General features: G+C 40.0%; 1 protein-coding gene across 1 annotated transcript in view; it reads left to right on the top strand.

Moving 5' to 3' along the window:
- Nucleotides 1-14,179, top strand: part of RORA (RAR related orphan receptor A) — a 697,613-nt gene that overhangs the window by 517,864 nt on the left and 165,570 nt on the right. Inside the window, exon 2 of the mRNA XM_020286044.2 lies at nt 1,886-1,915. Within this exon, the coding sequence (XP_020141633.1) occupies nt 1,886-1,915 (30 nt within the window). The remainder of the gene's footprint in view (nt 1-1,885; nt 1,916-14,179) is intronic.

Raw genomic sequence — 14,179 nt, 5'->3', positions numbered from 1 at the left:
CAGACAGCTTTCTTGGGAAGATTTCCAAAATCTATTATCAATGTAATCATCATGAAAATATTTGATGAGAACACTGCATCACGCTGTATAATAAATTTAAGTAGAAAAGCCAAAGCAGTGGTATTTTCATGAGGCCTTTGGATGTCAGGAGAAAATAGTTCCACACTCAGCGAATATAGATAGGTCTGTTTGGGGCTGTGTTAAATCCAATTGTGTGGAGGTTTTGAATAATCAGGAGAGACAGCCTAAGCACTTTCTCTTCAAAGTGATTTTACAGAAAGCACTATTTCCTAAGGAAAATACACATCTAACTCTCATAATGCTGAAAGAGCACTAATGTATCAATTTATTGGTGCTGGTGTCATGAGCCAGAGTTGCAAACTGTATTCAGATTTTAAACTTTACTCACTGTTGCCACTGGGGGAAGTTCCCTTCCCATGATAAAGGTTATTTCAAAAAATTCTAGAACATTTTTTGTGGTTCCATGTGAGAAAGTCTTCAAGGATCTTTGCAGAAGGATCTAACTTCACTTGGCAGAGCCAAACCAAACATGACGAAAAACAGTCGTTTTTCTCAATAAAAAGCTGGGGGTGGGCGGAGAATTTGAGTTGGGCTATGTAATTTCAGCGTCCCTAAATAAGTCCTTTGGAAAGTTGTGGGAGGGGGAGAGCAAGTGTGTGATTTGGGCCTTGCACACAACTTTGGAACTATTTCTTTTTTAAAATGTTGACCATGGATTTTCATAATGGATCTCTTACCTGTACCACAGGTTCCATAGCTAAGTAATAGGTCTGACGTGGCTGCCAAATTTTTCAACAACTTTTAGTTTCCAAAGGAGGGTTAAATAGTTCTCTTAATAAATAACATGAAAGAAAGACATGGTCAAGGTTTACCCCAGTTCTTCATCACAGGCTTAATATTTTCAAAAGTTTTATTACTTCGAGCCCATTTCATTTCAAGCATGTCTCCCAGTAAGAATGAAGCTTAGAGGGTTCAAAGTGCAGTGTTTCTGAGATGGTGATAGTGCTGTTTACATTGAAGCATGCATTCATGCTATCTTTATCAGGTCTTGTGTGCCAAATATTGCCTAGTTCCGCTCGTCGCCTGCTGTCTGTAAATCATCTTGGAAAGATCAAGGGTGCTGACTCATGCATCCCTTGTGTTTTCATAGCTTGTGTTCATGCATTTCGTACAGTGAGTGGTCTTTCATACATTCTGGGGGCCATGTCTAGAGAAATAGCCGCTGTTCCATTTCAGACTCTAACAAGTACAGACACATAGGCCCATTTTGTGGATGGATTTTTCCTCGGCACTAAAAGTCATCCTTCATGTGAGCAGGAAGGGTCATGCTCATTAAAAAGTAAACACAGAATCAATAGCCATAGCAAATTAATGGCTCCTTTGCTCAGCTCACTCTCGTCTGAGTAGGCTCGCATCGCTCTCTTGTGCCTTAAATCTTTCCCACTCTGCCTATAAATGTGATCAGCTCCCCTATTTAAAATAAAAAATAAGGGTCTTCTTTCTCCCTGTTTCAGCCTGTTTAATGACCGTCCGTGCTGCTTATTTTTACCACAGAACCTCTTAAACCAGTAGGTAATGGTGGCTGCCTCTGTCGTTCGTGGTCGTGTGGCTTTGGGGTGGGTCTGGTGGCACCGCTGTGCAGGATTAAAAGTGGTCTTGCTCTTACTCGAAGGGGGAGGGGAGCATGGGCAATATATGTAACCTTAACACAAGTATCCCCCATAATACTCTAAAAAAAAAATGGTCTTGCTTCTGCATCACCCTCTGAACAAACTGCATTCCCAAGTACACTGGGAATGACATGCATCCAAAGAGGCACATGCAAGACATTTTCTAACCTTTGCCATCATTTCTTCTCTCCTAGGTATCTCAGTAACGAAGAAGACACATACATGTAAGTAACACAATTTCTCTTTTTTTGTCCAAAGTTTTCTGAAGAGTTGGAATCTGCATATGTCTGGCTGCTGTGACCCTTCAAGTATAAACTAATGTTTCAGCTGTGATCCGTGGTCAGCAGAGGTCATTTTTCAACCTGTAGTGGTGGGAAGTGACACATCTCCACCTGTGTGTACTGAGTGTGTGTTGAAGAGAGAGGCTAGACATATTCTGATGGATTCCAGTGTTTCAAGCCACGTCTTTAGAGAAATCATGAAATCTAGCCGGGAGGATCGATTACTGATCACCCTTATTCTGGATCCTTCTTGGAAGAGTTGGTATGTTTCTAGGAAACATCACCTTGATTTCTTTTAAACTTTGGTCTCCTTTTCCTCACCACTAGTTCACAAGTTAGGACGTTTCGTGCTCATGTCTGTGGAGCAGAGATACCGACTGGGGATATAGGCGCGGTCGCTCGACCATGGGCAGGGCCCACAGGGACCCCTGGCAAATGGCATCGGTGGCTTGATGTGGAAACAAACGTGTGCTGGATTTACGCTCTGTATTCACCCCACTTCTCAGGTTCAACTGCTCTCATCAATTGCCTTCATTTGAGCTACACCATAAGTTACAGACTCACGTTGTGATTTGCAATCCAAGCAATGGTATTTGACTGTGCCTTGAACCTCGGGATGGAACAATACATCATGGACGCAGGCAGTCAGCTGTCACCGTACTTGACCAGCATAGTATTTAGGCTTTGAATTAGTGGTGTCATTAGAATTTGATGACTATTTTGGAGCACAGATAAGTCCTACCTATGAGATATGTTTGGGCATCCTTCTAAGTCAAGCAAGCAGTGAAGATATCTATTGCACAATCTAGGGATGACAAGGATGTGTCCCCAAATTTTTCCTAATGACACTTTTTAAATTTTTTATTTTATGTGAAATATTTAGGGAAGAAATCTGTGGAACAGTGAAGTAGTTTAGCGTGTGCCTCAGTTGATTCTTGAAATCTGCTCTTGGGTGTGTCTGTCTGTCTTATCTGTATTTGTAGAAAACAAAAATGAAACAAAGAAACAAACAAAAAAATAACCATCAAATTCAATGAGAAGTTGCCTGACTTTTAGGGCCCAGTCCTGCAGTGTCTCCACGTGGCTCTCTCCTGGGCCTCCATGGAATGTTTGTTGGAGGAATGATGAAAAGGTCAGGCCCGTACTAGACACATGATCAGGATGGCATCTCCATCTTTCAATGCACAGTTCCAGGTGGCTGTCCCTCCATCAGGGTAGTCTGTGACCCTTAGCTTTTTGGGGGTTGTTTTGTCGTTGTTGTTGTTGTTGTTCTTGCTGTTGTCGGTGCATAATTGAGCTCATGATGACTTGAGAGATTGACAGTGCAGGAGACTGAAGTCCTCTGTATATCCGCAGGGCAGGCATGGTACAGAGCGCTTCCTTGCACAGCCTTGCCCATGAGCTCGTCCCTGGCCCGGAGGGACCCACTCTAGAGGTGGTAAGTAATTCAGTCTTTCTGCTAGCTCAGTCCTGGGCCTCTCCCCAACAGGGGCTGATGATTGTGCCTACTGTTTATGGTGGTTTGGGGTATGGACTCCTGGCCACCTGGCAATATACAGAAAGCTACTATTTGCATTATGACTTGGCTCTTAGATCTAAGTGGACAAAACCACTAGTTCAACTCCTTTGGGCATGAAAAGTACACCGCAATGAATGAGATGACATAAGACAGAGACCATAGATGTTAGTTAAAATAGAGACAGTCCATATACAAAGACATTCGGGGAACTGTCATCCCTGATAATAATTTCATCGGCCTATTTCAGAAAAAAAATACCCTGTGGTGGAGTTCAAATTCATTGCAGGATTTAGGTGACAGCATGAGAGGGGTGGCTAATGAGGAAGAATTTGTGCTCCAGTAACAGCCACTTTAACCAGGTGGGCCTTTCTCCAAAGGTTTCAAGAGAGTCACTAGCTATACTGGCTTTAAAACAAAAGCGAGATATAGCCAGAGTGGGTGGACTTGGAGCGCCTTTCTAACTATGAAAATCAGCAGGAAGATCCTTGGTCATTAAGCATAAAATAAAGTAGAAAGGCTTAAAACTGCTTTCATGTAACTGACAGAAAGATTTAGATGAGCAATCATATGGTTTTTCTGGTTCATGTTTACTTTCAAGATTTGGGGGAGAGGGCCCAGGATAAAATGGCCCAGTGACAAGTTGGTAAGAATAGCGCCTGAATAGACAGTGGGCACAAAACTTTGCACATGCCAAGGAGAAATTGAATTTTCCAGGCTGCATGTTAGTGAAAGCCCTCCATGCCACTTGAACATGGAGATTGTTTTTGTCTCCCAGCTCAGCAGACAGCCCATCCTATTTCTGATCTTAGCACCTCTACAGGGCCCACAGCATGTGAGGAGGAAGAAAATCAATCAGTTCTTTCTCTAGTAACAGTCACTCAGATGACTTCTTCTTTAGCATCTGTCGGATTTTTCTCGAAAACTGAACTGTCCTACCTTGCCTATACGTTTTTTATTTTATTTTTTTTAAGATGTTAAATTCCAGCTTCTCTTAAATCATCTTGACATCTGTTCTTCAAGAAGTTTCGCTATCAGTGAAGTGTATGAATTCATTTTTGTACTGTCTCAAAACTTCCATTCTTAGCCAGGGTCCCGGAAACCTTGGTCAAGACTTGACTACATAATTATCGACAGCTAAAGTCACCCAACATTAGCGGTTTCAATCTGGGTTTCCTAACAGCCCTTACAGAGGGATTGTTCAACTTACACTATAAATTAACATGTACAGTTGCAGAATATATTATCAGACCAGAGTGTCAGCTCCCAGGTACACCAGACAGAGGTGCAAGAACTACAAAATGAACCTGAATAGTTGTGACACCACATTTTAATTCACCTTGTTATCTGGAAAGCATGGGTATTGCTGATTTAAAACAAAAATGTTTTGGGTGAGTTGAGCCAAAATTCCCATGAAAAGAAATTTGATTGTTAGCTTCAAAGGAGTCCATGAACATGATCTTTGGAGAACTCAGGCTCTCCTAAGTTCCAGAGAAGGGTACCTGAAGTGTTTGTTTTAACTTTAGATTTTGGGGCTTCTAAGAGGACAGTCGTTATGCCCAAATTGGTTAAGGAATTCTTACATTTGTGACGTTCTTCAGTTGCTGATAGGAAATGTTACTGCTGGTTTTTAGTGTGTGAACATAAAAGAGAGTTTTTATTTGTGGGATAGGGACATATTAGATCAATTTTACACTGTGATGTGGAATTTCAATTTAATTTTCATGGTGATTATATAGCACATGTATTTGGTTGGATACTTTCAAGATTGCTTTCGCTTTGGTGTTTCACAAGTTTGTTCTGGTCTCTTTGCTGCTGAAATAGAACCGTGTAGATAGGTGTCATTTTCTTGGAATCAACTGCCGTCTTGGTTTTTATTATTTGCCAAAGACAACTGGTCATTCACTCCTGACTCCTTAATCTAATTCTACTTGGATCGTCCTACATTCACTAAAATGTTACAAGATGACAAATATGGAAATGAAAAAAATGCAACAGCTTATCTTACTTCCAGCTCCTGGGAAGTTTAGCATCATAGAGTCATAACATTAGGGAATGCATCAAACAGCTACCACAAGGCAGACCAAATAGATATCAGGTAGGCCCCTAGACTGGATTGTTTCCAGAGGCATCAGACCACTGCCACTTGCTTTTGTTCCCTTTTCTTGTTTATATTCCTTGGTCATCCTGCCCAAGCCTGTCCTGCCTACTGCCCACACTCAGGGACAAACACTCACAAACATTTGAAAAGTGCAGGTTACTCGGTAGTCAGCAGTCAGGAAAATGTGTCAGTTCAATCCCAACTTGAGTTGTTAATTTTTCCTAAAAAATACCAGAATAAAATATGCTTCTGAACCTTCCAAAATGTTTTAATTTTAGCATGAACAGCCGCTAAAAGGTAATCTAGTACATTTTCAAATGTTCGGTTGCAGCAATCTAATACCTACACTATAAAATTCTATTATGTATAAAGAGATTTTAGTTCTCAATAGTGAAAATATTTTAGCACAAATCAGAATATTTCTTTGAGAATTCATCTTTTGTATCCATCTATAAAAAGTGTGTTTATTGCAATCATTTAAAATGGAATAGGTTAATGTATTCACTTTTTGCCCCAGAGACTTGGCTTTGAATTTGACTTAGAGAAAATTAGTTTTGAGGCCTCAACCTCCTCTCCTTAGGCAGTTGTTGATACCACAAAACGAAAGCAACAATTTGTCACAATTGTTGCCATTTACTCAGGAGATCCAAGAACGAGAATAACCTTATTTTCTCGTTTTCTTTTTCTTTCCTGGAGGCCATTCTTTTTGATTATAGACTCTTAGCAACCCCAAAGTTGGGGCTCACCCACATTATTTGCACAGTCCAGGAAAACTCAGGAGCCATTCTTGGCAAAGCGAATGGAAGGTGCTTTGGTGATATAGTTAGTAGGTTGCCGTGACAACCCATGTGACTCACAGTGTGACTCACAGCAATTATAATTTCAATTGCTGGCAGGGTGTTTCATCAGGACAGATGTGAGAAGAAGCCGCGCTGAAGTTCTTTTAGTAGGACTTCATCCAGATCCCGTCTACCCATTGACAAATAGTCAGGAAAGGGAATAACCTAGTACTCACAGAGTAACTGGAAGATTCATTGCTTGGCTCACTAAGGCTACCAGCCACCCCAGACATTAAGCTTGCTGACAGTGCAACATGGCCACAATCTAGGTGCTGGCCTCTTAGAGAGCTGATGAATGGACAACAGTTCATGGAGGACCTACTATGTGCTGACAGATTCTCTACCCTCAAAGAGGGTAACTTGCAGGCTAGTTGAGGGGAGAGACTAGGGCAGGGGGAAGTTTGGGAGGTGGGTGAAAGCACATAGTCAACAGAATGCAATCTGAAAACACAAATGCCATGTGCACCAGTTCCAGAAGACTCAGCTTGTAACTGGAAAAGCGATGAAGCTGGAAGTATGGGAGAGGAGAAGGGGGTGAGGGAGACCATCGGGATTCTGGTACTGGGATCCGAGCACACAACAGCAATGAAGTGAAAGGCAAAAATGTAACCCTGGGTGCTAATAAATATCCTTACTGCCCGTCTTTACCCATCCTCACCCAGAGTAACACCTATTTAGTCTCTTCAAGATTAACTGGTCTGAGGAAGTACAAATCCCTCGGTACTGTCTTGGTAACATTTGCCTTGTTTAGAGTCAGCCTGTGCACCCAGAGCCAAGCCCGCCTAAGCTTAACGGGATTTCTCTGTCCCATCATATTAAAAATAAACGGACTGCAGTTGGCCCTGCCAGTCAATTCTTCTAAGGTAGAAGATTTGCGTAGTCTTAAAATCCTCAGTTTATGGTGAGGATCTGTAAATTCCATAGAGAAAGAGAATATTTAGCTAAGTGTTTCCATCGGAGCATCCAGTTGATTCAAGTTTACCCAGATTCGTGAACTGAGTTTGGACAAAATATTCATGTTCCTGTTTTATAACCTATGCTCAAAAGTGTGTTGACATAGTGATTGGCTCTTTAAGATCCCTGATCTAGATAAAAATGCCTAGTACCTGGTAGGCACTTGATAGATTTATTATATATTTGATAAACTCTTTGACATGATTGGGCTAATCTTTCAAGACAGGCTAGATGTCTACTGTAGAAATTTGCATTACATCTAGTTTAATATTGACAATAATAATGGTAATACTAGTAATAGTAGTACCAGTAATTATAGTAGCAGCATCACCAATATCAGGAACTACCACCTACTAAGCAATTCTGTTATTTGTTTATTTATTTAGTATTTCAGAGCATTAGGGGGTACAAATGCTTCCGTTACATAAATTGCTTTTGTACTGCCTGAGTCAGAGCTACAAGCACGCCTATTCCCCAGACAGTGTGCATTGTGTCCGTTAGGTGTGAATTTACCCATCCCCTCCTTCCCTTCCCACCTGCCTGACACCCGATGAATGCTATTTTCATATGTGCACATTATTGTTGATTGATTAGTACCAATTTAATGGTGAGTACATGTGGTGTTTGTTTTTTCATTCTTGGAATACTTTACTTGAAAGAATGCTTTCCAGCTCCATCCAGGTTAATAAATACAAGAGGTATTAGTTCACCATTTTTTATGGCTGAGTAGTACTCCATGGTATACATATAACACATTTTATTAATCCACTCATGTACTGATGAGCACTTGGGTTGTTTCTACAGCTTTGCAATTGTGAATTGTGCTGCTATCAATATTTGAGTACAGATGTCTCTTTTATAGAATGTCTTTTTTTCCTTTGGGTAGATGTCCAGTAGTGGTATTGCTGTATGAAATGGGAGGTCTACTTTTAGTTCTTTGAGTTATCTCTATGCTACTTTACATAGCGGTTGTACTAGTTTGCAGTCCCACCAGCAGTGTATGAGTGTTCCTATCTCTCAGCATCCACACCAACATTTGTCGTTTTGTGACTTTTTGATAAAAGCCATTCTCACTGGAATTAAGTGATATTTCATTGTAGTTTTGACTTGTATTTCCCTGATGATTAGCAATGTTGAGCATTTTTTCATGTTTCTTGGCCATTAGACTATCTTATTTTGAAAAGTTTCTGTTCATGTCCCACTTTTTATGGAGTTGTTTGATTTTTTTTTCTTGCTGATTTTCCTGAGTTCTATATAGATTCTAGTTATCAGCCCTTTATCAGATATATAGCATGTGAATATTTTCTCCCATTCAGTAGGTTGTCTATTTGCTCTAATGATTGTTTCCTTGGCTGTGCAGAAGCTTTTTAATTTGATCAGGTCCCATTTATTTATTTTTGTTGTTGCTGTGATTGCTTTTGGGGTCTTCTTCATATATTCTTTGCCTAGGCTAATGTCTGTAAGAGTTTTTCTATACCTCATATGGAACCAGAGAAGACTCTGTATAGCCAAAGTAATCTTAAGCAAAAATAACAAATTCAGAGGCATCAATTCATCAGACTTCAAGTAATACTACAAGGCTATAATAACCAAAACAGCATAGTACTGGCACAAGAACAGAAACATAGACCAATGGAATGGGACTGAGAATCCAGATATCAAAGCATCCTTATATAGCCATCTGATTTTTGACAAAGCAGACAAAAACATACACTGGGGAAAAGAATCCCTATTCAATAAATGGTGCTGGGAAAATTAGATAGCCACGTGTATTAATAGAAGACTGAAACAGGGTCCACATCTCTCACCTCTCACAAAAAATCAACTCACAATGGATAACAGACTTAAACCTAAGGCATGAAACCATAAAAATTCTAGAAAAAATGTTGGAAAAACTCTTAGTAAGCAATTCCAATATTCCAAGCCTCATGTTTAATGCTTTGCAGGCATTATCTCATTTAATCTTCTCATCAGCTCCATGAGATTTGTGCTGCTTGCACCCACATCTTAAATAGGAAAACTTATCTGAGAGATGAGACTTAGAGAAGTCAAACAACTTGCTAACTTGCCTGGTTGGGCCGAGACTCAAAACAGAGAAGATTGCCTGCTTGTGTGCACATAAGTGTCACAGTATTATCTCCGGTATCGATGACATTAGCTAATACTTCTGGGGCACTTAGTGCTAGGTACTTTTCTAAGTACTTTACAAGTGTCCATTTATTTATCTTCACCACAACTTTGTGAGGTAGGTATTGCTACTACCTCCACTTTGCAGATAAAAACTGAGGTCCAGGGTCCTAGAACCAGCTAGTATGTGGTGGAGCCAGGATTTAAAGGCAATCCACAGAGCCTCAGTGCTTTTAAAGGGGAGACCTTCATATTTTAGAGTGGTTCTTCCACTCTAAAGTATAGGAAGAAAGCCAACTGCAACATAATCATTCCAACAATTAACCCAGGTTTTCTTTTACCTTATAGCTATTTTACTGATACAGGCTTCTAAGCTTGAAAAACCTAACTGATAATAAGAAAGGGGAATATTATGCCCGCTATGTGAAAAAAAATTTTTAAACACGGTGGTCTACTGCAAACTATACAGCCTTGTTACTTTAAAATGATCATTACTTATCTTTTTAACAATCTAACCTTATTCAAACAACTGGCATCCACTTAATGTCACTGTTCCTACAACACAACTGATTCCATAATAAAACAACTGCTCAAAGTGGTTACTTATGCTTCCAGGATATTTGTGTTTCCCCATGCCTGTAGTAATGTATATTTCTTATGGCATGAGTCCATCTTCCACTGAAATAGAGCCTATAATGGATATTAATTACATTTATAATATATTTATGCATTACTTTTGTTAGACCGACTTGATAATTCATTTGTAACTTTCATTGCTATAAAGAGGTAGTATGATTCAGGACACTGTGGTTTCCTTAAAACCTAACCAAAAACAAACCAAACCCTGAAGGGTAGGGCTGGGAGCCAGGCAGATTTTATTAGGTTCATATTTTTTAACTCCTTCTCCGTGCCTTCAGCGCTGTGTGAAGTACAGTGTAGCATCGACAGTTTAACTCATATTTTTTGCTCTAATAGTTTAGTCTGTATCTGAGAGAAAGAACACACTCATTTGCAGAACTTTTAGTAATAAAAAAATTGCAGGAAAATGCAAGGCTGTCATTTAAGTTATATTTGCTTAAATGCCGTCTGAGTTGGCAACACGGGTGGCGAGCTGAGCTTGCTTGATGAGGAAGGGTAGCAAGGATCAGGTGTGGTCAGGGGGTGATGGTGTAGACCCGTCTAACTGGCGTGGGGCATTAACAAGGCAAAGCGAGGACACTAAGAACAGAGAGTGGGTTTGGGCTTTCTCTCCTAACCAATGCGGAGCCACAGAACGTGTGCGGAAAAAGCAGTGACCTACAGACAATGTTTTTACTGCCACTGTCATTCAGTTAGGTTTATAGGAATCAGATGTTCCTGGCTTCAGTCCCTTCTCTAAACCCAGATAAAGTTCTTATCCTTAGATTGAGGCTCTCTGGCCCTTCCTGTGACTGATTGTATAGAAAAAAAAAATGCTTATTGGGCAGGAAAGATCTGGTCCAAAAAGGGAAGGCTGTTCTGATTATTATGGCAAAAGGATGTTTCCCTTTTTCTCTACCTCCCCAGTCTTAAGGTCTCATTGTAAGACCCATTTTTTTTCCATTTCATTCAAATCAGATGGGATGTGCATTAAAACTTGAAAAATACATACGCACTTTGAATTTTGTGGCTGGTGGTTCTCCTTGCTTTCTTTCATTCATGCAGCTAATTGGCTACAGGCTACAGTGATAACTCGGATCCTCTGTCCTTCCAACCCTTTTAAACTCAGCTACAAATAGCTTTATGAAAATTGGAACCCCAGATCCCAAACCTTGCTCACCCCTGAGCAAGGCAGAGTAGACTGCACTGATTATTATTTTCCATCAACACAAAGAATTGTTTTCCTCACAGACCTGAACAATACAGCAAGAAGACAACAGAGCATCCTTTTCTCATTGTTGGTGTTTCTTGATTTCCTTAGAATGAGTTTCTATTGTCTCACTCAAAGAACCACCAAGGTTCAGAGGAGGCACTTGCTTTGGCTGCGTGTTCTTAAAAGTCTTCAGTATAATGAACCGTATCGAGTTAATTTATCTCTCTCTCTCTCTTACACCATGTCTTTTTTGTGTCAACAAAACTGAAAATTCACTTTCCCTCACCAAGTCGGGACGTGGGGATAATTGATAGTTACCAGTCTGTGCTGTTGGTAGACAGGATAACACCAGCGCCTCTAGGGAACAGGTGAAAACTAAACTCTGTCCCCCGAGGCCAATGAAATAGCTGTTTGGTCCCTTGTGTGAAACTTCCTAATAACTTAACTGTGCAGCCTCTGGGTCCCTGGAGGGTTTCTCCACAAGAGTATTCCCTCTCTTTGTTAAGATTGCTTATTAAAAATGATTTTATAATGAAGTTGCCTCAAATAGCAGCTCCTTTCCTGGTTGTCCTTGAAGCTGTGGTGAAGAATCTTAGAGACAACTGTCTAGGGTTTTCCTCCTTGTTAAAAACTTCTCTCTTTACCACTCCTGCTCTTGATTTTTAAGGAGACAAAGTCTAACTGACACAAGTCCCTCTCCGGTTGATTATGTCGCTTAAAACATTGTGCAAGGCATCATTGGTAGTTTAGCTTGTCATTCGGGCTCAGCGATCGAATTGATCTACTTGGAGTGAGGATGTTTAAGTCTGCATCAGAAACAAGCTGTGGGTTTCCCCATGAGAGCAGTGGCCCGGTCATGCTGTTGCTGTCTCTGCCCCTTGACTCCTTCAAAACGATGATTTCCAATTATTTTATCTCTTTCGTCCTCAGTTTCTCCTATCTGTAAACTAACCACCTCCCTGCCACAAGGGACTGTCATGAAGAGGAATCAAATAATAAAAAAATAGAATCATACTCTTTGCTACCTTTGCACTATATGGATTCAGAAACTTCTAATATACTTCTAATATAGTAGGCAATTAGGAAAAAATATCAGGATTTTTTTTCTTTTCTTCCCTTTTTTTTTTTTTTTTTTTTTTGATGTACACATCATCAGCTTAACTTTTTGGCTCAAAGGGGCTTAAGTGTGGTGGGTATAGTTAAAATGCAGAATGATAAAGTAGTTGTCAGTAAGCTCGCCATCAGAAATATCTGCCTCAGTTTGGTTTCCCAGTGGCTGGGCATTCTCAACAAGCAACGCAGGAAATAACACACCATATAAAGTTGTCAGCGACAGATTGGGTTTGAAATATTTTTCTAACTTTAAGGCTTGCCAGGCAGTAAATCTGCAGAGCGGAGTATTTGAGGAGGGGCTTGGCACTCCTTTTACCTTTTAGTGTACACGCTAGCACTGAGCCGGACCACTGTGAATCTTTGAATGGAGACATCGGTCCTGTCTAGTTGTGCTAAGACTGTGCAAAGAACGTGCCTTGGCTAAATTCTGTTCTCCGAGACCAGGTACGTTAGAAAATACTATCCTTGCATTCAGCAATTCCTGATCCCCGTCCCCAATAAAAAAGAAAAGAAAGGAAAAAGAAAAACTACAGCCTTCTCTGGAATTCCACTGTCAGCAGGATCTTCTTATTTCACCTTCTTAATGACCTTCCAGGGATTTCCATCACCTGAGGAATCTAAACTTCATAGTATGGCATTCAACGTGCTTCACAATCTGGTCTTAATCTTTCCACTGCTCTTTTTGTAGCTTCTCCCATGTAGGCAGTTTTTGCCATCCTCAACGATCAGTTCTTAGATGACTCCATACATGGGTCCACCTCAGTGACTTTGTGTCTGCTGTGTCTTCTTTGTCCTGGCATGTCCTTCATCAACTTCTGCACCTGTAGAAGTCTTCCAGCTCCATAAAAGCCAACACAAACAGCATCTTCCATGCAAAGTCTTCTCCAAGCCCACCTTGCTAATTGCTGTAGCCTCTCTGCCCCCACAGTACTTTGTTACGGTGACAGTACAAAAATATTTTGTAGAATAGTTGTTGTTTATGTAGCTTTGTCCCACTAGACTTCTTTAATTATCTTTGTATCCTTGGGCTCAGCAGAATGATTGACATCTATCATGTGCTCAATTAGTATTTGTAGATTTTAAATAAGTACGTGTGTGTACATGCAGAATTTTAGGACCAGGCATTCTTCTTGCACATTTGAGTCTGGGAAAAAAATAATAATCTTTTCATTGTTAACAGCTATAAAAAAAAGAACAGGCATTTATGATTTGAAATTATATTGTAAGATTTGTATTGTATTATTTTGGAAGCCAGTGCCACAACTCAAAGGGCTTCTTGATGTCTGGCAGTTTACCAGCATTTTGAGTCTCAGTTTTAGGGTTGATTGCTTTAATGTTTCTTTCAATAGTGTATAAGATTTAAATCAAAATCTCATCTGGAGGTTTAAAAATACTTACATATCTTTCTAAAGATGAAGATTGTATTATTTTTCTAAATGACCTATTAAACACCGTTTGCATAATCAACACAGGATTTCTATAAACCAGATGATCAAATCTAGAGAATAAAGGGTAAAGGGACATTTTCAGTTACCATTAGCATCTATGTCAATGCAAAGTAGAAAACTACCTACTAGAATAGAAAATTGGCCTCTCTTTCCAAGAAGAAAGGGTGTATTCTATCAAGAAAAATGTCCTATATTTGTCCAATCTAGAAAGAAAAAAGTCATCCTAAAATGTTAAACAGTTTCTGCAATAGATATTCTGATAATCCCAGATTAATTAT

Source organism: Microcebus murinus, chromosome 6 (genome assembly GCF_040939455.1).
Source record: "Microcebus murinus isolate Inina chromosome 6, M.murinus_Inina_mat1.0, whole genome shotgun sequence".
Taxonomy (NCBI): Eukaryota; Metazoa; Chordata; class Mammalia; order Primates; family Cheirogaleidae; genus Microcebus; species Microcebus murinus.
Note: the sequence above shows the minus strand (reverse complement) of the source record. Positions and strands in the feature narration are given on the sequence as shown.